This window comes from Meleagris gallopavo, chromosome 5, assembly GCF_905368555.1.
Source record: "Meleagris gallopavo chromosome 5, MGAL_WU_HG_1.1, whole genome shotgun sequence".
NCBI lineage: Eukaryota > Metazoa > Chordata > Aves > Galliformes > Phasianidae > Meleagris > Meleagris gallopavo.
Window position 1 is genome coordinate 6,662,197 of NC_139408.1, and position 22,520 is coordinate 6,684,716.

Genomic DNA, 22,520 nt, shown 5'->3' on the forward strand with positions numbered 1-22,520 from the left:
GGGATCACAGAATCACAGAATCACAGAATTGTAGGGTTTGGAAGGGACCTCTAGAGATCATCGAGACCAACCCCCCTGCCAAAGCAGGTTCCCTACACCAGGTCGCACAGGTAGGCGTCCAGGCGAGACTTGAATATCTCCAGAGAAGGAGACTCCACAACCTCCCTGGGCAGCCTGTTCAGTGCTCCGTCACCCTCACCATGAAGAAGTTCTTACGCACATTCGCGCGAAACTTCCTATGCTGCAGCTTATGTCCATTTCCCCTCGTCCTGTCTCCACGTACCACTGAAAAGAAACTGGCCTCACCACTATGGCCGCCACACCTCAGATATTTATAAACCTGGATCAGGTCCCCTCTCAGTCTTCTTTTCTCAAGGCTAAACAGACCCAGTTCACTTAGCCTTTCTTCATAGGGGAGATGCTCCAGGCCCTTCACCATCTTTGTGGCCCTCCGCTGGACTCTTTCCAAGAGATCCCTGTCTTTTTTGAACTGGGGAGCCCAGAACTGGACACAGTACCCCAGATGAGGCCTTACCAGGGCAGAGTAGAGGGGGAGGATCACCTCCCTCGACCTGCTGGACACGCTCTTCTTAATGCACCCCAGAATGCCAGTGGCCTTTTTGGCCACGAGGGCACACTGCTGGCTCATGGCCAACCTGTCGTCCACCAGGACGCCCAGGTCCCTCTCTGCAGAGCTCCTCTCCAGCAGCTCATCCCCCAGCCTGTATTGGTGCATGCAATTATTCCTCCCTAGGTGTAAGACCCTACACTTGCTTTTGTTGAACCTCATCCGGTTTCTTACTGCCCAGCTCTCCAGCCTGTCCAGGTCTCGCTGAATGGCAGCACAGCCTTCAGGCGTGTCAGCCAATCCTCCCAACTTCGTATCATCAGCAAACTTGCTGAGGGTGGCCACTATCCCTCATCAAGGTCGTTGATGAAGATGTTGAACAAGACCGGACCTAGCACCATTAAAGAATGGATTTCAATGTTTGATGAGTATGCTCAATGATAGCTTGTCCAGTGGGAGAATGAGGAATGCTTGCAATATGTCCGACCCCCCATTCTTGGAGTAAAGTTTGAGTGGCCTTAGAAGTATATGCAGGTCCGTTATCTGTTTATTATTTTTCTTCAGGGTTTGTTTTTAGCAGCTCAGATATATTTCCCATTTCCAAATTCTTTTTCAAATTCTTCAGTTTACTTAATATCAGCATTCTTGAGTAAGTCATAAGCAACAATTTACCCAACACAACGTTTTTACCATAAAATTATACATTAAAAGATTCTCATGCAATCTCTAACTAAAATACTTCCTTTTTTTTCTCACAAAAATATGTTAGTTTAAAAACAGATAGATAAAGCCATAGATGCTCACACTCCTCATCTCTATCCTGTCACTCTTTTTCTTCTCATGAATTTTTTATTTCAGGAAACTTTACAGTGCTAAAGAACCACACACAGACATATGCACACACACAATGGACACAATCCTTCCTTTCAGTCTTACTTCAGAAGTTACAAGCAATGATGCACGGAGATAAATACACTAAGTTCTTTCAAAATCATACTTTCAGAACATTGAAGGCAGGCCCTTTTAAGGTGTCAAAATATATAGTCAAAAATCATTGATCAAAGTAACAAAGAGTTCTAAAGTGAACTCATCATTTAGGATGAGGCAATTTACAACTTCATCATTTCTAAGCTATCAGATTATTTAATTTCCCAATTTAACAGTTGGTCAGCAACACCCCTGATGCTATATTTTGAATATGGAGATGATTCATAGTCCTAAGATATCTGTTGTGGGTGTTTCCTCTTGAGCAGGAGGGTTGGATTAGATGACCTCCAGAGGTCCCTTCTGATCTCAACCATTTCGTGATTATGTGATTATTTAAATTTTAAGCAACTAAAGAGAAAATTTGAGCAAGACATCAAGTCACTCAGACACTAAAAATGCAACCATTTTTTCCTACCTATATAGTAGTATGTAAATAATAACACTGGGTCTTCTTGTTATAAACAGAGCTATGAAGTCTGGGCACCTCAACCTAACCCATGTCAGACAAATGGACCTAGGAATAGAGTAAAACAAATCAGAGAAAATATCCCTTTTTTTTTCTCTATGTATATTTTAAATGAGGAATGTACATTTTAAATGTGGAGCATGCAAGTAAAAGGAAGTTATGTTGACTCACTTTAATGAGCTTATAGCATTAAAGCACTTCTATATATATTTAGTGCTCATATATCTTTAGTACTCTTTTTATCTTGTATCTTTACCTTTCACTCATACCTTTCACTCATTCTTTAAGAGAGAAAACAAGCTCACTTAAAGTGGTCCTAGAATTGCTAGCAGTACTTGTCTAAATATAATATAACTAGAGAATAAGTACTTCATAAAAAGAACTGCTATCACACTACACAATCACATTTTCACCTGTTCATGCTTTTGGCCTCTGAATGCCTAAATGAATACATTTGAGTTCAGAGTCTGCATTTTCTAAAAAAATGAAAATAAAAAAAAATAGATTTGTGTTTTATCCTTCCCCTTCCTTTAGCTTCCTTGACAGTCCTAAGTTCTATTGTAAGTTCTATGTATTCTATTTTCTGTACAGCTCCTAAGTAGCTACAGTGCTAGATTGGTAAGCTGCTTAAGAGCTCCACGGCTAAAATATTCTACTTATTTACAAGGCAGGTGAATGGTACACAGCAACAGTGTAAATTCTCCTTCTTCACATCTGGGAAGCTTAATGTCAGAATGGCAATAGAGCAGAACCATCTCAGAAGAAAAGAAGGTCACTGAATTTGTATGACCTTTTGGGCAGCAACAAAGACTGAGGAACAGTAACATTTCTGGCATTTCCTAAGAGGAGTGGTTAAAGCAACCCCTCGTTGTTTATCATCACATCAGTTCAGGCATTATCACGGCATCAGTTCAGGTCAGTCAGGGAGGTTTGCTCTAAGAGGTTTTATACCAACAGCATATTGGGCACATCTTGTGGTTGGCAAATTTTACATAGCCGTCTGTTGTAAAACTGTCAACAGCATCTCTGGGAGGAAGAACAGTTTGTGTTCTCTCCCATGGTTCTCCCTCAGCCTGAAAAAAGAACTAAAACCTCAAATACACTTCTGATTCAAATGGGACTTTTTTTCCAGTGGCACAGTTTGATAAATAAAGGATGAAAGCCGTCCTGTTTTCCATACTTCTGAAATAATAGTTTCTTATTATCATTAATTTTGTTGTCACTCTTTTTCTTCCTTACTCTATTATTTTAATTCCTTTTTGTATTTCATAATCAGAAGGGTTCTAAAGCATAAAGTGAGACAACTTGCAGTAGTGAAGATTTAGATATTTTATTATTTTGACAGGTTTAATATATGTGTTTTGTAGGATTAACCTTTGCATCCATGACTGCAGTCATCTCCTATCTTGTGTGCAATTATGATGAATACCCATTCAAGGACAACCAAAGCAGTGTGACCACACAACTTTCCACCCAATCCATTAACAGAAAATTGCTATCAGTGAAATAGTCTCTTTACCTTGGCTTCTTCACTTTGAAATTTGTAGTGATTTTCTTTTCTATATTACCCATTTAAAGAAATCACTTGGAAGTAAACAAAACTTTTGTGAAAATTGCTTTACTATTGTTAAAAGTGGGTAATTTCACTGAGAAGTGTTACTAGTTAAATGCATGTTACATTTAGTTGTGCTTTCAGTCTAATAGCAGGTTATGTGAAATGTTCTCAGACATGTCAGAAGTTCTGAAAATTCTGCCTTAGATATACCTTATTAGCCAAGTTATTACTTCTCTTATTGCTTTTTAAGGGAATGAGAAAACAGAAAAGATCAGAGAGAGATAGAAAGTACATACCAGAGATTTTATTGAATTTGGGTTTTATTTCCAGATATCACAGGAATTTTAAAATGATTAGATGGAATTTAGATCAGTGGCAATGCACTGTTAAGTAATAGCTATTGTAGTAGTCTGTGAAATGGCACTATGCCCCACTAGGCAAAATCTGGGGGCAAAGAGCTTCTTCACTGTCTGTCTACAGTTAACAATGAACACATACTGCTCTGGCTCTTGGATTCATTACACAAGAGCCCTGAGCAAAATGATCCTCTCCTGGCTTTCCAGGGCACATAGACAGAATATATATCTTCCCTACTGAAATTAGATGGATTCACTCAGCAGATGCCTACACCCAAAAAGAGACATCTGATTAAAAAATGTAAGAACCTCAGAATTAAACTATGGTATGGCAGGAATGACGTGCTACTGCAACATAAAAGTTTATATTCTCTTTCTAGTTTTCAAGTACACCACATTTTTGGACAATTCTCTTTTTCATTTCAATTTGTTCAAAAATTAAATTACTTGTAAAAATAGATTCAGATTTATAAAAATGAACTGTCTTTATTACCATCTTTGAATACAATCTGTGCTAAGACTAAGCAGAAAGAAAGTCAGTAGAGAGCACCCAATGTAAGCATAATGGATACATCCTCAAAACACTATGGGTGCTTATAGAGACTAAAAAGGACATGTTTTTTTTCCCCTGATACTGTGACTCTCCTTTTTTCAACACTACCCACATACTTAATTTGTCTCCTCCTCAGGATGGTGAGATTAGAATTCATGACATAAGACATCTGCTTTACGCAGCACAAAGATGCCAGTACTGAGAATGACATTCAGCACTAAGGAAAAGTGAGGAACCCATAGCTTTAATTTAATCTCATTTTAATAGCATGTCTAAATTAGCTTTTTCCTACAGAACAGCTGCTCTGTAAGACTTAATCAAGTCTACAGCAGGGCACAGCCAGGTCGATGGCTCCCTGGGGGCTGAGGCACCAGGAGCAGTGGGGGATTGCAGTACTACAGGGACAAGAAGCATTCCTATGCTGTTGCTGGAGTGAAAATGGTTTATTGAGTAATAAACTAAAGCACTCCCTGACATAGTGCTTGCTTTCAGTCCTTGTAAGTGAAAAGATAATTGAATAAACTTAGAGCATTTTTTGATGTTTTAGTGGAGCTGTAAGTTCACACACAGCCACTGTAACTCAAGGTAGAATGAAAGGCTATTACATTAATTTGCATAGAAATTTAATTTAAATTGTCATTTTAATTTTAACACACTAAAAACCAATATTAACAGGCAAGATGTTTTGAATTAAAATATTTTGCTTAGTTAATTTATTTTTAAAACCCACTTCCTCCCTTCCAATTTTTCTTGAATGTATTTGAGATCTTCATTATTAGTAGAATATTGAGAAAATTAAACATTGCTTTCAATTTATGTCAGAATGGAAGCAAGAGGTAACTGTCAAATAATTCATGGGAGAAATAATTTTATGTGTTAGGATGGATTTTCTGCTTCGTTTTCTTCAAGTTCATGCCTGCTTAGAGACAGTGAACTTTTAACATGTAATTTAGCCTTCACCTCTTCCTTGTAAATGGCCAAGATTTAGCCTTGAAACCATGGGGGTTTATTTTCTCATCTCTTTCCACTTGTGTGATTTTCATCGAGAGTTTATATAACAAGACAGGCTGGCCCTCCCTTATTAGCTTGTATAGTGTAATAACTATATTACTATATACTATATATTACTATATTACTACAGTAACCTCTGCTTACTATGTTTTTTTTTTTTTCAGGCTCTGTATTCCACCTAAAATTGAGGTCAAATCCAAAATCTGTTGAAAAATGATAGGTTTTGACATGGCATATAATGACAGATATTGAAAGCTTTGGTTCTCACATTGATAAACTACCATCCATTCTTTCAGATTGTGTTGTCAGACTGTTTTGTGAAACTACCCTCTGCAAGGCATCTCCTCTCTGTCTGCCCAACCTACCTGTCCTTTTTTTTTTTTTTTACAGTCTTTACCAGTATCATGGCTTTGGCTGGGATAGAGTTAAGTTATGCTTTTTGTTGTTTTTTTTTTGTTGTTGTTGTTTTATTTTTGTTTTCTAGAGGCTCATAAGTATGCTCTATTGTAGATTTTTTTATGAGAATAATGGTGATAACACACCAGTGTCATTGCTGAGCAGTGCTTACACTAAGTCAAGGACTTGTCAGCTTTTCACACTGCCTTGCCAGCAGTGTGCTGACACACAAACAAAGGAGCTGGGGACAGAACCAGGACAGCTGACCCAAAATGGCAAAAGGAATGTCCCGTACCATATGATGTCATTACTGACAATAAAAACTGAGGGAATGAAGGAGAAAGGGGAGGTCTTTTGGAACAGTGACATTTGTCAAATGCATGGTGAGCCCTGGTTTCCTGGATGTGGCTGCATGTCTATGAGAAGCAGTGATGAATTCCTTCTTTCACTTTGTTTGGATATGTGACTTTTGCTTTACCTGTCAAACTGTCTATCTCAGCCCATGAGTTCTCGCACTTGTATCTTTCCAGTTCTCTATCCATCCCTCCTGGGGAGTGAGAGAGCAGATGCACTGTGCTGAGTTGCCTTCTGGGTTTAAACCATAGCAGCTTAACATCAAAACTCTACCACCTCCTGGCTGAAGGTCCCTCTAGCTTTCCTTTCAAGAAAGTAGTTGCTCTCCAAACAACTATTCCAATATAGAACAATTTGTATTTCATGGCTGCTCCAAAGCTTATCAACATCTCTAAGGCATCACTGCCTTCTCTTCAGAGAGAAAAGTTTGAGTCGACTCTATGGTAAAATACTTCAGCAACTTGAAATAATCAGACTCACTTTCAAGGAGCTTCAATTTCAAAAGATTTTTGAAGCATAATACCGAATGTGGCAATCTATAAACACTGACTGACAGTGTGGCGTATACTGAAATGGAATATACTGGAATATACTCACTTGTAAACTCACATCTTACAGGCTATGACATTTTCGTTTTTAAATATTAGATCAGAAAGATAAAACGATCTTCTCTAGCTCTGAAGTGTTCCCATATCCTTCCCTACCAAACAGACACATTCCCTTCCCCTGTCAAAATGATAAAAGATACACATAATTTCTGGAAGAAAAAAGGCAGAGAAAGGGAAGGCAGACTTTTTTGTATTGCTGAATTCATAGAGTACTTTGTATTTTGTAGAAAGCAACAAGTCACAGAAGAACTGCATAAAGCAGTAGCAACTCAAGAAAACAAAATTCTTTACAAAGGAATAGCAAAACTTGAAAGGAAAAACTTAAATTAACTACTCCTTTCTTCGACTAACAATGCCACCTAGCAAGCCCTATAAAACAACTCCATATACACTCTTTCCTCATAAGTAACAAGGAAGCTAAAAATTACTTTTGTTAACTTCTGACATCAATTTCTGACACAGCAACACACACATGAAGAGGACGACTATTCCAGCTCTTCCAGCCATGTCTACTAATTTTAATCAGCTCAATTCAGGCTGTCACTCCCATTTATCAATTTAGTTTGGAACAAATTAAGACATTATCTCAATAGCTATAGGATAATTCATTAAAGTCACTCCTAAGCCTAGATTCAGCAAAGTAATTTAGTTTTTGGGTTACTGAATAGAAAATTTACATAAAGAATTCAAAGCCAGTAAAAGCTATAGGATATGAGTTTAAAAATAATTGTGAGTGTGAAGTTTATCAAATGGAGGCTTTTTAAAGTAAGGACCTTAATAGAGAATAATTTAGCAATAGTCTTAAGTGACTCAGTAAGAACATTCTGTAAATGCATTTAGATAACTGAAGACAACATGCAGCTAATTGATTGGAAAAGCAATTTCAGTTAATCACTGCCATTCTATTTACAGGATATAAATTATGACAGTGGAGATCTTTGGCTGGCTGTGACGTGATGACATAGGATTGCAGATAGCATAACTTTATCTTGTTTTCTTTGTGAAATGGAAAACACCCAATGACACTAATCCAAAGATTAGAAGTTGCCAAGATGCTAAGCAAAACTCTTTGACTGTCACCATAGCATGGTCAATACAGCCTAAGTAGCTCCCAATCCTGATGTCATCAATCAGTTCATTTGCATTGCTGAGCAACAGGTCCAGTATTGCATCTCCCCTGGTGGGATCATCTATTACTTGACTCAAGTAGTTATCCTCTATGCATTCCAGGAGCCTCCTGAATTGCCTACAGCTCACTCTGCTACTTTTCCAGCAGATAATTCATTCTTAAAAGATAATAATGAAGAATAATATACAATAAAAATTATCTTGCAGTACAGAAGAATAATTTCAGTAATTCCAGTGAAGATTATGAAATAACTTAGATTTTTTTTTTTTTAATTAAATTTGGACTGATATTCCTTCACTAGGAGTAGGAAAAAAAAAAAACAACTAAGAAAAGAAACTAAGAAAAAGAAACATAATACTGGTAATCAGTCCACAAATGATACAATCTCATTTAACAAAATGTCCATTTTATTCCTCATTTCCAGTGACATGCAAAACTGCTAATGGAGGTAGTTTGCGACATCACAATTTTCTGACAGAGCAAAAAAATCTGTAAAATCTCTAAAATTGTGAGTGTCTTGAAAACCTATTTCAACAGGTAGCACCTTTAAAAGATGTCAGCAAGGGTACCGCTCCCTCTAAGTGCTCCTCTTAATGGTTAAGTTGATCAGATGAATAAAACTATATGTGAGCACTTCACTACCCATAATTAGCATGATTTTATTTTTGTAATGTACCAGAAAAATAACAAACAAATAAATAAATAGTGGCTGTCTTTTTATACATGAGGAACTGAGGAACCTGTCATAACTGAGGCATAGTTTAGCATGACACAGGCACTATGTGATAGCAAGCCCTTACAGCTTGTTTGCTACAGAAATCAAATAATTTGCTGGAGACATGGGCACAAAACTTATGATTGTATAACTCAGCAATAGCATGTTTTCACTTAGACTAGAAACAGAGGGAGAACTTATGACCTATGATTTGTTTTTTACCTTCCATCTCTTGCTGCTTGTTTAGAACGATTTTACATACCTGTTCTCTGCACCCAATGTATTTAAGAAAAGGAATAAGCAGTCCAAAGAGCAGTCTGATGCCAAATGTAATTCCGATTTATCAGAAAATCCCTAATTATCAGGTAACTTACAGGTTCCACTGAGAAGATATGATCCAGCCTGAGTTTCCTAATGCTGCCTCAAAGGAATTAGAGATGAAGCCCTACAGGGGTCCATTACCACAGTTCCCTTTAAGATTACACATCCTCCTGTTTCTCAAGATGACTTATGCACAACCTAAGCACTATCATGGAGCTGCTGACACATTACTAGGCAGTGACTTATCCTTCAGGCTATTTGCTAAAAACAATTTTTAAAACTGTAAATAGCTTCTGATAATAGTCACACAAGCTATTAATGTGAGCACTAGAATTCAGCATTTTAAAAGACATAATATCACACTGTTAAATTTACAGAGGGAAATACTAGACGAGTTGTCTTTGAAAGGCAGGGACAATAAATCTTTCAGGAAAAGCCACTGAAAATGATTTTAATAATACAAATTTTTTAGCTAGTTACCAAGTGGAGCACTGCAGCTGCATAAAGAATGACCCTGCCGTGTTTAACAATATCTAAATATTCCAATACACAGTTAAAAGAACAGGTGCCTTATAGGATTGGTTTTATGATGAAGGAAAATGGAATGATTTCATAATGCTATCTTCTTCTAAGACTTGTGACCAAATAATGGAAAATAGCCATTCTCAAAATCTGCCAGTCACAAATTCCCCTCATTGCCCAAAGATGGCTTCTTTTACTTTCTGTGGCTTCTGAAATTCTGTTCCCTTGAGTTGCATACTTAGCAGTTGAAGATAGTATTCCACAGCTATGAATCTTAGCACCTTGGACTGAGGAACTACACTTAAATTATGGATTTTTCTCTTTCTCACAATGGGAAGAAAAACTACCCCCTCTAAAATTTTCCTACTGTTAAGCAGAGATGTCAGTCAAGAGGAACTTCTCACAGATGTGCTGATATCACTGTAGCTTATAGGACTGAATGTCATCTTTTCAAACAGCACTTTGATACTGCCACAAAGCAATTCAGCAAAACAGTGCTGCAGCAGGTCTGCTTCCAAGCATGATCCAGCAAGACACTAAACAGGATGAATCATATCAGCTATCCTGATACTGTCACAGCCTTTATCAGCTTTACAGTCACCACAAAACACTGGTCTTTAGAATGAAAGGGATGACAGTTGACAAAGTTCAGCCGGGGTTAAAAACTAGTTATTACTGACAAAAGGTCCTTGTAATCAGCATTTTCCTTCCTTGACAGCAGCTTTCTCCAGTAACAGCAGAAGAAGCTATTTCTGACTGAATACACATATTTTCTGAAATCCCTTCTGATGTATCTTTTTCTCTGATAGTGACCACCATTCTTTGTCTTGCATATCTCCCTACTAACTCAAAGTTGTGTGCACATAGTCTCTGGGCACGGGTCTGTGCAGCAGCTAGCTCAGAGACAAACATTTGTTAGGAGTTCTTTCAAAGTATTCTCACTTACTTTTATGTCTCTACCATCCTTCATTTGGGGCATGTTGGGTGGGGGGGTTAAGTGCACATGTATATGTGACATACAAGTTGGTACAAACACAGCTCATAAAGACTCTTATCTACAGATGCATTGATCTTTTCTCAATGCACTGCTCAATCCTTATTCAGAAAGCAGTGAATATCTGATATCTAGTTAAGTAGGGGAGAGCATAGCACTAGCCTCATGAGATAAGCGAGGCAGTCAAGGTAGAAGAGTAATCCTACTTCTGATAGTCATTTCCTGTGTCAAGCTTCGGTCAAATTCAAGAATGGAAGGTGTGTGTTTAAGAGTGTCAGGATAAGGGTGCAAAATCAATGCAGATACATTTAAAAACATCATTTTTTCCATCCAACTACATTCTGTCAGACTACAGAACTGAGTTTCACAGGAAAATCAACTTAGAAAGCAAATATTTTCAGTGGATCAGAAACTTCATCTGAGGTAAAATTGATAAAAAAATATTAAGAATTATAGCAACTGTCTTTTCACAACCTGCTGTGCTCAGTGGGATGCTTCTTCCACTTGTTCTCAGAAAATACTTGTCGGAAGCAATCTGTCATCCTCTTCCCACTAACAAATTACTCAGTGGGGTATATATATGGGAGAACTCCATTCATACCCCATGTCTTCTAGTTTAGACAAGAAGCTTCTCGCTGAGATGTCCTTTCTCATTAACTTTTTCTGAAGCTTTTTTTATTTCCTGTTGAGATTTAATTATTATAGCAAGGACTGTAGCCCAGGCCTCCCTATTTCCAAGCGCTTGCCTCTAGACTCAGTATCTGATTAAGTCCAACAAATACTAGGTATTTTGGAGTAGAACTATTTCAAAAAGAGAGGTAAATAGACCTTTGCTATTTTATTCCCAGGTAAAATGCCATTCAGGAAACTATTTCTAACCATTCTTTGGGCATTTGCCAGTAGAAGCAAAGCATGTCACTAGTGATTTTGAAACAAAATGCTGTGTTTCAAAATATTGATAAAATTACGTTGGATGGTTACAGTAATTCATTCACTCTCATGCCACTTAATCAAAATAAGCAGTTATCTTCAAAATATTCTAAATTCCTGGTTTACTGTTATTTTATGCCAAGGAATGACTGCTGATGTTATGTTGTCATCTCTCCCTGACACTTGATATTCTGGAACTGTTTTCCACATATCAAGTGACAGACTCCCTAATGGATGTAAAAAACCCGAGGCAAGCTGTATACATCACACGTGCCATTACCTTTCCCTCTCCAAGAAGCTCTAGGGATGCTAGCATGTAAATCAGAAGCTGTGCGGTAGGTGCTGCTTTCCCCATACTGAAGGCAGCTCAGAAGACATGCTCACACTGACACAGGAGCAGCTGCCCTGAGAAGGGAGAAAAGCTGTTCCACAGAGCTATGTAGGCAAGATAGAATGTTCCACAAGAGCTTTATTGCTCTTCCCTATAAAATCTAGAATGTAGCTTTGAGTTTGCCAGAAAGGAAAACTTTTTACTGAAAAGTGAAATATTGGACTACAGGCAGTAGGTCTATGAAGGTACCAGCTCACTTCTCACTGAAAAAATTACAAATCAAATCTCAGAAACCCTTTGATACAATCCTTTATCCACTATATTTTTTCGTAAGAGTTTGGCCTAATAGGATCTGCCCCAGTACAATAGTGACTTCACTTCTACCACAACTGAGTTCACAAAAATTGAGATTTGCAGAAAACTTTGCCCTGCCCAAGCAATTTCCTGTGAACCTCACTGCAGGCATCCTTTGAGTGTACCCTCAGCAAGTTTGCTGACGACACCAAGCTGAGTGGTGCATTTGACACGGTAGAAGGAAGGGATGCCATTCAGAGGGACGTCGACAGGCTAGAAAGGTGGGCCCAGGTGAACCTGATGAGGTTCAACATGGCAAAGTGCAAGGTTTTGTACTTGGGCCGGAGGAATCCCAGGCATCCATAAAGACTGGAAGGAGCAGTCCTTGAAAGCAGCTCTGCAGAGAAGGACCTAGGGGTCTTGATAGATGAAAAACTTAACATGAGCCAGCAATGTGCCCTTGCGGCTCGGAAGGCAAATGGTATCGTGGGCTCCATCAGAAGGGGAGTGGCCAGCAGGGACAGGGAGGTGATTGTCCCCCTCTGCTCTGCTCTTGTAAGGCCCCACCTGGAGTACTGCATCCAGGTCTGGAGCCCCCAGTACAAGAAAGACAGAAAGCTGTTGGAGAAGGTCCAGAGGAGAGCCACAAAGATGATCAGGGGACTGGAGCACCTCCCCTATGAAGACAGGCTGAGGGAGCTGGGCTTGTTCAGCCTGAAGAAAAGAAGGCTGTGGGGTGACCTCATTGCAGCCTTTCAATAGCTAAAGGGAGCCTACAAGCAGGAGGGAAATCAACTCTATGAAAGGGTAGATAACTGCAGGACAAGGGGAAATGGTTTGAAGTTGAGGGAGGGAAGGTTTAGGTTGGGTGTCAGGGGGAAATTCTTTACAGAGAGAGTGGTGAGGTGCTGGAACAGGCTGCCCAGAGAGGTTGTGGATGCCCTGTCCCTAGAGGTGTTCAAGGCCAGATTGGATGGGGCCCTGCACAGCCTGGTCTGGTATTAAATGGGGCGGTTGGTGGCCCTGCATATGGCAGGGGGTTTGGAGATTCATGATCCTTGAGGTCCCTTCCAGCCCTGGCCATTCTGTGATTCTGTGATTCTGCAGAAGGGAAGGCACAGAGATCTGCTGCAACTTGTCAGCATTACATTTAAATCACTACAAAACATATAACAAAGATGTTCCAGTACCTCATGGTACACTTCATCACATCAATGTGTCTCGCCTCCAAGTAATTAAAACTGTAGCTGCATTTACACTTCATAGCTTTGAAGGTCTAGCAACAAATGTAGTGACTTGAATCTTGCGTGCATATGGGTTTCTGTTTTTCCAGCTGCATTTGAGAATGAGAATTCAGCTTGTGCTTACAGAAATGTAGATTCTCAAAGGTATAATTTACCTTCATCTCCTATGGATTATGTCTAGGGAAAACTGTTATTGCTTCATATTTTTTCTGTTTCCTTGGAACAGGATAATGTGGATCTTGGTGACCTGATGTTTTCACTCTGCTACCTTCCAACAGCTGGTAGACTAACTATTACAATAATAAAGGCAAGAAACTTAAAGGCAATGGATATCACAGGAGCATCAGGTAAGAATTTATTTAACGCACAGTGTGGATTAGTGTCTCATTTCCCTCCCAAGTCACAGAACTTCAATACTGTCAATTACCAGAATGTTATTTGAAAAGAAGTGTTTTTACACTGCAAGCTCTTAAGTCACCTGAGGAATTTCTGAGAAATAAATAATGTTCATTCTGCTTTAACGAACAGTTTCAAATAATCTCCTCTCAGTAAGAGAAGAACACTATTACTTCTAAAGCAGTCATGATTCAAAACAGGATGAGTTGTGAAGTTGATTTTATATTAGAGACTGGATCATACAACAGATTATTTGTTGTGGCACAGAGGCAAGCTGACCCTCAACAGTCTCCAAGAGACACCAAGCCAACTCTGCTGCTGTTGGCATATGGACAAAACAGTCATTCCAGACTCCTTTCAACAATTCGCTAATGAAAACAAGAAAAACTAAATTAAATAAGAGCTCATAGATTCATTTTTCATACTAGAAGTAGTAGAACTCCCAAAAAGGATCTAGAATGAGATATTCTCCTCTCCTCTCCTCTCCTCTCCTCTCCTCTCCTCTCCTCTCCTCTCTCTCCTCTCCTCTCCTCTCCTCTCCTCTCCTCTCCTCTCCTCTCCTCTCCTCTCCTCTCCTCTCCTCTCCTCTCCTCTCCTCTCCTCTCCTCTCCTCTCCTCTCCTCTCCTCTCCTCTCCTTTTTCACTCTATCCATAATTATAATTCTCTTAAGAAACATAAACTCCAATTTCTTACACTTGGAATTATATTTAACCATACATCAATAGTGTATACAATACTGTCATCTTCTGTCTGACCTATAAATTTGTAAAACTAATTACATCATTATAAATACACTGATACACAGGCTGATGTATAAAACAGTCGTAGTTCAGTGGATAATTTAATACTCTTTCAGAAGTCAGTACACAAAGATAAATTCATTGAAGCTGAATTGTTCATTACAGGATTTCAAACAGGTAAAGTTTCCAATGTCCATTGCCTCCCAATCATTCCATGGTAATAAAGAAGCTCAAATTCCAGACGCAAGTGACTAATTCTGCAAACTGCATATGAGAATACTCCCTTTACTTTCCATTTATGTTTTCATAAAAACAACAAAAGAAAACCAACATTATTCTTATGATTCACACAGATCCCTACGTGAAGGTTTCTTTAATGTGTGAAGGAAGGCGACTAAAGAAAAGAAAAACCTCCACCAAGAGGAATACTCTTAATCCCGTTTACAATGAAGCCATAGTCTTTGACGTCCCTCCAGAAAACATTGACCAAATTAACTTGTCGATAGCTGTTATGGATTATGACCGGTGAGATATCTGTAGCGATAAAATAACATTATCTCAAAATCTAGTATAGTATTTTTGCATCCAGGAATGAAGTTATCCTTTTTCTCGCAATGTAAGGGAAATTAAATATTTTCTCATACTAAGTTAGATGGAAGACTAAAATGTCTCACTGCCAGGCAGAATTTCCTTTCTAAGTTTTAAAATGCACATTTGCATCCATAACAAACATAACTAAGCTGCATGTATTTACCAGAACAGAAATAACTGAACATACAGTCAGTTCACACACTGATTTTCTGTTTATGAGCAACTGCACTAAGCCCTTAGACACATGTTTATAAAATTTGGCTCAGTTTACTTGTATGTATAACTAGTTACAGAACACAAACAACTTTTTACATTTCTCATACAAAAATAAAATAAATGCATATAGAAACACAGTGTTTGCTACCATGAATAATGTACTAAATTATTTTGATTTGTGGAAAATTCAAAGAGCAAACCCTTGTAAGTTATACTTTATTATATTTAGATACATCTAAAAAATTGTGATTATTGCCTCTATGAAATATGCAAATGGTATGATTCTAAAGGTAATATTTTATGAAAAGCATATTATGGAACATTTTCACAGTGTAGGTCACAATGAGGTCATTGGAGTATGTCAAGTAGGCAACGATGCAGAAAGTCTAGGTCGTGACCATTGGAACGAAATGCTCTCATATCCTCGGAAACCCATTGCCCACTGGCATCCTCTTGCAGAGGTAAGACTTTTTTCCTGCTTTCCCATTACTATAACTATCTTAGTATATGGCATTAGAAATAGGATGAAATTTTACTAACAAAACCAAGATCCACAAGTATATACTAAATCCTAGAAAAGTCCTCAGAAACACCAATACTGATAACATGGAAATTAAGTCTGCTCCTTTCAATTTCATGGGAACAGAAAGTAATTAATGTATTTGATAAATACACAAAAGCCACATACATTGTACAATGGATAAAGGTTTCAGATTTTATTTGTTTAGGGTTTTTTTGTTGGTTGTTTTTGTTTTGTTTTTCAGACATAGGATAGGGTAACTTTCACTGATAATTGATATAAAGAAGTGGGCTTCCTAAGCTTTACCAATACCTATTGATTTACTATATGAAAACCTAATCTGATTACTTCTATTGTAAGACTATATCATCTAGCAAATCCCAAGGAATGTCTAACTATCCTGAAAAGGGGAAAAAAAAAAAAAAAAAGTCTCTGGAGATTTGAAGCATTAATAAGAAGCCACACAATTAGAAAAAAATTTCAAGGTTCCTATGGTTTTTGTTTTGTTTTGTTTTGTTTTGTTTTGTTTTTTGTCTTCAGGGCCCTATTCAGCAGAAATGTTATGCAGGTCTTCTGCGCTTGGATGGCTGCCGAAGAGGCTTCCTCACCCTTTTAACCTATTCAGCAGAAATTTGGCATTCCTGTTGAACTCTTTCTTAGCCATTTCCTCAGGGGCTATTCCACAGAGTCCAGTGGGGTAAAGATGTCCTTTTAATCCCTCTGTTTAAACCTCTCCCTTCCCAGTACAGGAAACGCTAATCTTGATTCATGAGACACAAAACTTCAGTGTTCTAACTAAATTGCTTCCTAAGAGTTCCCATGGTTTATTTTTATTGTTACTATCACTGGTTAAAGTTGGGCAATAATCCTAGTCAGGAGGAGCTACTATATTTATGGACAGTTACAACTGTCTGCTGAAAGAAAAGAAAAAATATCATACTCATATTAAGCCGTGTACAATGCCATAAGCACCTGATATGTAGAGGGAGGCAGCTGACAGACACTCTGAGTGTACTTTCTGCAGACTTGTTACCAGAATGCAACTAAAGACTTGACTTGGTTGCAAGCACCAGCATTAGGTTGTTCCATAACTTAAATGTCACACAACAGGAAGATGTTGCAAAATGGCAAAAATACCTCAGCCTTGTCTATCTCCATAATCAATTACATTTTCTGGTTCCTGGGGACAGCAGAAGCACATTTTCAGCAAGGAGAACTTTGATCACTCCCAGCCCATTGCAGCAGGGAAGCACTGTGCCTTGTGAGAGAATGGGGATACCAACAGACAAGCATAGCTGTGAAGGAAGATCAAGCGAAGTCTGGAGCCCAGGTTTTTGTGCCCTCATTGAAAAGATAGCTCCTGGCAAAAGTGCCACAATTTAAATACCCACCTGGGCATTTGGGAGTTGAGTTTAGAAAACACATCACTGAGCTCTCAGCTGTAACCAAACCCTGATAGGAACAGACCAAGAAAGCACATGAGGAGCACTATAACAGTTAGTATGTCCTAGAAAATGATAAGTGTCTCTTAGCAGAAGTTGGCTACATCTTTAAATCAAACTTGTCTTCCCTCTTTAATAAGCTTTATTGCAGCCAGAGCCCACAATCAGGTTTTGACAGCTCTTCCCTTTTTTACAGGCAACCTGTTCTTTTCATACATGCCTTGCTAACTTTTTTAGATTTCATTGCTGTGAATTGCTTTTCATGCCACTGAGCTAAACAGAGACTAATTTTTTTTTCCCTTCCCAGGAATCAAGTGGGGGAGGGTGTCCAGCGCATCCAGGCTGTGCAGAGAAATATATACACAGCATATCGTTTTGGTTCCTGAATCAGGATTAGGCTCAGCGAGAGTTCTGGAACCTCTGTGGCCACAACCATAGGACCCTGAATATTGCTGAATAGAACCCTCAGTCTTCAACTGTGTGAAGAGCTATTGGTTTCAAGTAGTGCAATATTATCCACTTGTAGCATTAGTTCTCCAGCTGACACTATTGCTACTGATAGATTTTTTGTATGGTCATAAGCATTATACAAATTTAAGTCAAATGTTTTGCTCATTAGAATAACCCAGGTTTTACAAGCAACATGACAGCAATGAAAATAACAGATATTGGAACCAGCTTCAAATATGATTATTGTATTTGCAAAGGAAAAAAGAAGTGCAGTATTGTAAACGTAAAGCTATGTAAGTCATTTTTTCCCAAGAATGCTTGTCATCAGACTTTTGATGGTGAGTTTTAGCTTTCATCTCTGTGTCTCCTTTCACCTTACATGAAAACAAGACTAATTCACTCCTTTGCAGAAATGCTTGAAATCCTTCAAAGCTGTAAAAAGTTCTGTTGGGTGAGAACAAGATACATACAGTGCTTGCAATGACAGTGTGTTCTTTTAGAAAGAAGATAAAGATCTGTATAGTATAGAGACTGGGAGCCCTCGGTGTTATTAGATGATTTTCCAGTCACTGCTTCTTTGTTGTGTCCATAACACTGCGAAGGGTTGGAAGAATCTCACAGGTGGCTTTCTTTCATCATACACATAAGCACACACATGCTCATGCACACACACACATCATTTTAAAATGCCACTCCAAACCTATATAATGCCTGCTAAGACTATTATTTGTAGTAGAACTAACATTGACAGGGCTATCTTAAATGATTGTATATTGTAAATGCTAATGAATTCTGACCATTAAAAAAAAAAAATCAAATCAAAGGACTGAATTCTTTCACATAATGAACTCTAGGTCCTGGAACAATAGTCCCTTGGACTCCCTCATTATTTATCCGTGCATAGGGTTAACTCTTTCTTAAATTTTTCATAGAGAGACTTTGAATCAAGTTTTTAAATCTTTATCTTAAAAAGGCAAATGCAAATTATGTGTGCGTTATATAGTCTAGTTGCCTACTAAACACAGGTAGGTAACCCTTGTCTTTGTATATACTGTTCAGGTAAGTTTATGCACATGAACATTGTTTTGCATCTTGTATGCATTAAATGCTCACCAGTCATTTTCAGTTTCTAATTGAGCTGACACATATGTGATTGTATAAATTCAAGAAAATATTTGCAATTTTTATTAAAAAAAAGTTTTATAACTTGTTATTTGAGGGTCTTCCAGAAAACCAGAATTGTTAACAGGTAAAAACACAGTTTAATGTTTGCATTAAAATCTTGGATCTGTTCTAAATGTGTAGTGTGGCTATAAAGCAGAAGTCTTAAAATTATGGTTGTTATTAAAAAATAATAAAATCTCATGCTATGAAGAATATAGCTATCACATACAAGGACAGTCCTGGCAAACTCAACAACTCTTCAAAGCCTGCCCAAGCAAAATTTCAGATTGGTAACAGGTCATGTCCAGAACAAAAAAAAATACAAAGTAGCCCTAGCAAAGGTATTTCAATACACACTCAAGTGAAGCCTTATGTCAGCAGACCAGTGATATAATACAGTGCTCATAACTGTTCAAGTATGATCCTCACTTCAGGCAAAATTCTGCACTCTTTACTCAGGCACATCTCCCAGGAGCCAATGTGGGAAGATACGCATGAACAAAGGAGGAGGATCTTTTCCTTGTAAATGGAGATCTTTGATTTCCTAGATAAATCAGCATAGATGCAATCCCACTTGGGATACAAAGCAGGTAGCTGCATGCTTTCCCACTGCAATCGCTATTACCAGGGCAATGTTATGAACAGTAGCTTCTGTAAGAATGAGAAGATCTATGCAGCTAGTTCACTTTGTTTCCACGGAACAGAGCAGAAATCTTTCTCAGATTTGCCTCAAATGACTCAAAAGGGCATCAGCAGAAAAGTAGTGTCATAATTGTTAATGTTTTTTATTTTATTATCATTTCATTTAATGCTCAAGGGGCTGGCATCAGGAGAATGATTTTGAAAACAGTTTGAAATATTTCTATTACAAAGAAAAAAAATAAGAAAGATTTTTCTATTTTTTTTAATTCTCCTAATTCTTGCTCTGACTCATGACTTACAGGCTGTAACACAGGCTATGGCATTGTTCTGTGCTTTATAAAAATATCTGCCTTTTCATAACAGTGCATAAGTGGAACAGTAGCTGTTTTCTGTGCTTCTCTCTCTTCATCTTTTGACTCCACTTAATCTATGCTACTCCCTAGACCTTCAATATTCCCATGTTACGGTTCTGTTGAGCCAGGCAATAGCAGTATCGGACGTAACAGAGCATCTTACTGCTAGAATACCAGTTGGAAATGCACTACTGTGATCCCAGTACTGATCACTCTTTTCTGAACTATAATTCCCAGTGGTGAATTAGTAGAACAGCTTATAAGAATAACTCCAAGCCTCCAACCTTCAATTTGTTTTACTTCCTGTGAAGACACAATTATGCTATATCACAAGTAAAGTATTACTAAAACAAAAAGGGAAATCCCCTAGAAATGCATCTCAGCAAGATTTTAATCCCACTTTACTCATTAACAATATTCTATTAAACTCTTAGTTTTCCATAAGAAGCCACAATTTCAGACAGATTTTTTATGAAAAAAAGTGAGAGCTTTTCAAGGTTCTGACACTGAGGCAGACTATAATGGGTTGTCGTGTGAAATTCCAGAGCTAAAACACTCACAAGCACAACCCTTCTGCAGCTAAATGTTGAAATTCCTTTATTTCCACTCAAGTCACAAGGTATTAAAAGCATTTGAGGTTTTTTTTGTGTCATTTTCCTCTGTAAATAATTCTGGCAATACACCAACCATACATGGATTGCAACCTGCAGAAGCAGGGACTAGAAGAAAAAAAAGCAAGCATAGAAAAAAAGATCCACCTCCCATACTATTCCTGCCAGTCAGTACACCTCTGCATTCTATACCAGCTGATGCATAAGACAGCAAACATATTATATAGGCGGGCAATGTAGCTACCAGTAGCAGAACTAGTACAACAGCAAAGGGCAACAGAAAAGAATGAGAAGATTATCTTAGTTTAATCTATTTTTGATTTAAGGAGTAGTTGATATGTTTTTTCACTTTTTAAACTCCAACCATTATACAAAGCTGTATCAACACTTAGCACCTGAAGGTAAATTTACAGTTTTATCACTCAGCAGTGTTAGAGCATTAAGGGGACTTATTTGCCATTAAAAAAAAAATAATAATAATAATAAAATTCCTAAAAGCTCTCATTTTTCTCTAGTCTAAAAGGAACAAATGATAAAGGGAAAGGGAGAAAGAGGACTGGAAATTTACTTGAAGAGTCTTTTTGACCCACTTAGAAATCTATTATATTAAATTATTGTTAATGCATTTTGGGTTTATTTGAACAGAAATAATTAAAAAAAAAAATCACACAGTAGGTGACTCAGCATGCAGTGTTATCAATAAAATGTTTTCCTCCCTTTAGAACAATGCATTTAAAAATATTTACATCTCAGTATCAATTAATAAAACAATTGCTTTCTTGTTCCAAAAGGAAAAAAAAACATAGAGAAAGTAATCCACCACACTGTAGAATTTAACAGAAGCCTCCGTGCTGAGGAAAACAGGAGCAGGACAGACTCTGTAACAACTGCACTTTGATACTTGCTGTATGTACTGTAAAGCCTTGATTGCAACCATAATTCTGTTCCGAAGTGACAGCCTTATAATGCATGAACCAAGCTATGCAAGGTGTGAATTACTCTGTAAGAGCACAGCACACTCAGAGCTGAGCTGCTTTTAGAGTCACCATTTAATACAGTGAGTTGGGCAAGGAACTCTGTCTGGAAGTCCTCCAGAGTCCCAGAAGGACCTCTACCTCCTTGAAGGTCCATGAAGTGCACTAGTCCAGATGGCAGAAAGAGACACTATTCAGGAAAGTTATCACCAGGACATACTCAACGGCTGACTGAGCACAGCATACATGGTACTGAAGGGAAGGTGACATGAGAACTTGTAAGCATCTGGGTTGTTTGTTTTGTCTGCATTTTTACTTAGTCTTTCCATTGCTCACTTAGACATTGTAAAACTGGAGTGTTTTACTCAGTTGCATGCTGGCCAGCTGTCATTTTTAATGCCCCTTGCAAAGGTGTGTGAAGAGAGCTGTGTTGTTTTCGTATACTTTCAATTTCAATAACACAAACATTGTACTGTACTTTATTATTATCTGTTTCATGTCTAATTTTGGAGAGCAGAGCCATTCCTGTACTGAGGCTCTCTCAAGTAGGTGGGCATTTTTTTTGTTTAGTAAAAATAATGCATGATTCCTTTTCGCAGTGATTGTTTGAGGGACAAAAAATTTCTTAATTTTGTAATATGTGCTACAACTTCTAAACACAAGTAAAAATGTACTGTGATCTATTTATATAAATCTAGTCTGAACAAGTAATTTTGATCTTAATAAAATCTCTAAGAAATTGTGCAATTCTAATTTATTGCTATTCTGTATTTAATATTTAATTCATTATTCAAAAACACAGAAAACACTTTGGAAAGTGTTTTAACTCCATTTTTTTTTCCTTTTTTTTTTTTTTCCTATAAAATAAATGAGATCAGAAAAAAAACTGTTAGCATGATAGTTACTGTCAACGGTTTATGAGCTGGTTTGGCCCAATTCTGTGACTAGTGGGGCAGAGGGATTTTGCAAAATCCATGCTTCCAGAAAAGGGAAACAGGGGACCCCAAAATAAAAAAAAACAGCAGCAACAACCTGAGGAGAAACAAACTAATTTACTAAATATAATATCGAAATGCAAGATAACAT

General features: G+C 37.8%; 1 protein-coding gene across 3 annotated transcripts in view; it reads left to right on the top strand.

The window, feature by feature from the left end:
* The window catches only part of SYT9 (synaptotagmin 9), a 78,975-nt gene extending 56,788 nt beyond the window's left edge, over positions 1 to 22,187 (top strand). The window contains exons 4-8 of one of the 3 annotated variants that reach the window (XM_085224046.1): positions 13,561 to 13,681; positions 14,825 to 14,996; positions 15,610 to 15,739; positions 16,339 to 16,495; positions 17,548 to 22,187. In XM_085224046.1, the coding sequence (XP_085080172.1) occupies positions 13,561 to 13,681; positions 14,825 to 14,996; positions 15,610 to 15,739; positions 16,339 to 16,446 (531 nt within the window). In that variant the 3' untranslated portion in view covers positions 16,447 to 16,495; positions 17,548 to 22,187. Of the gene's footprint in view, positions 1 to 13,560; positions 13,682 to 14,824; positions 14,997 to 15,609; positions 15,740 to 16,338; positions 16,496 to 17,547 lie in introns of those variants that run through there. The other 2 variants (XM_085224047.1, XM_085224048.1) reach the window with 2 other exon arrangements.
* Positions 22,188 to 22,520: the final 333 nt, after the last annotated feature.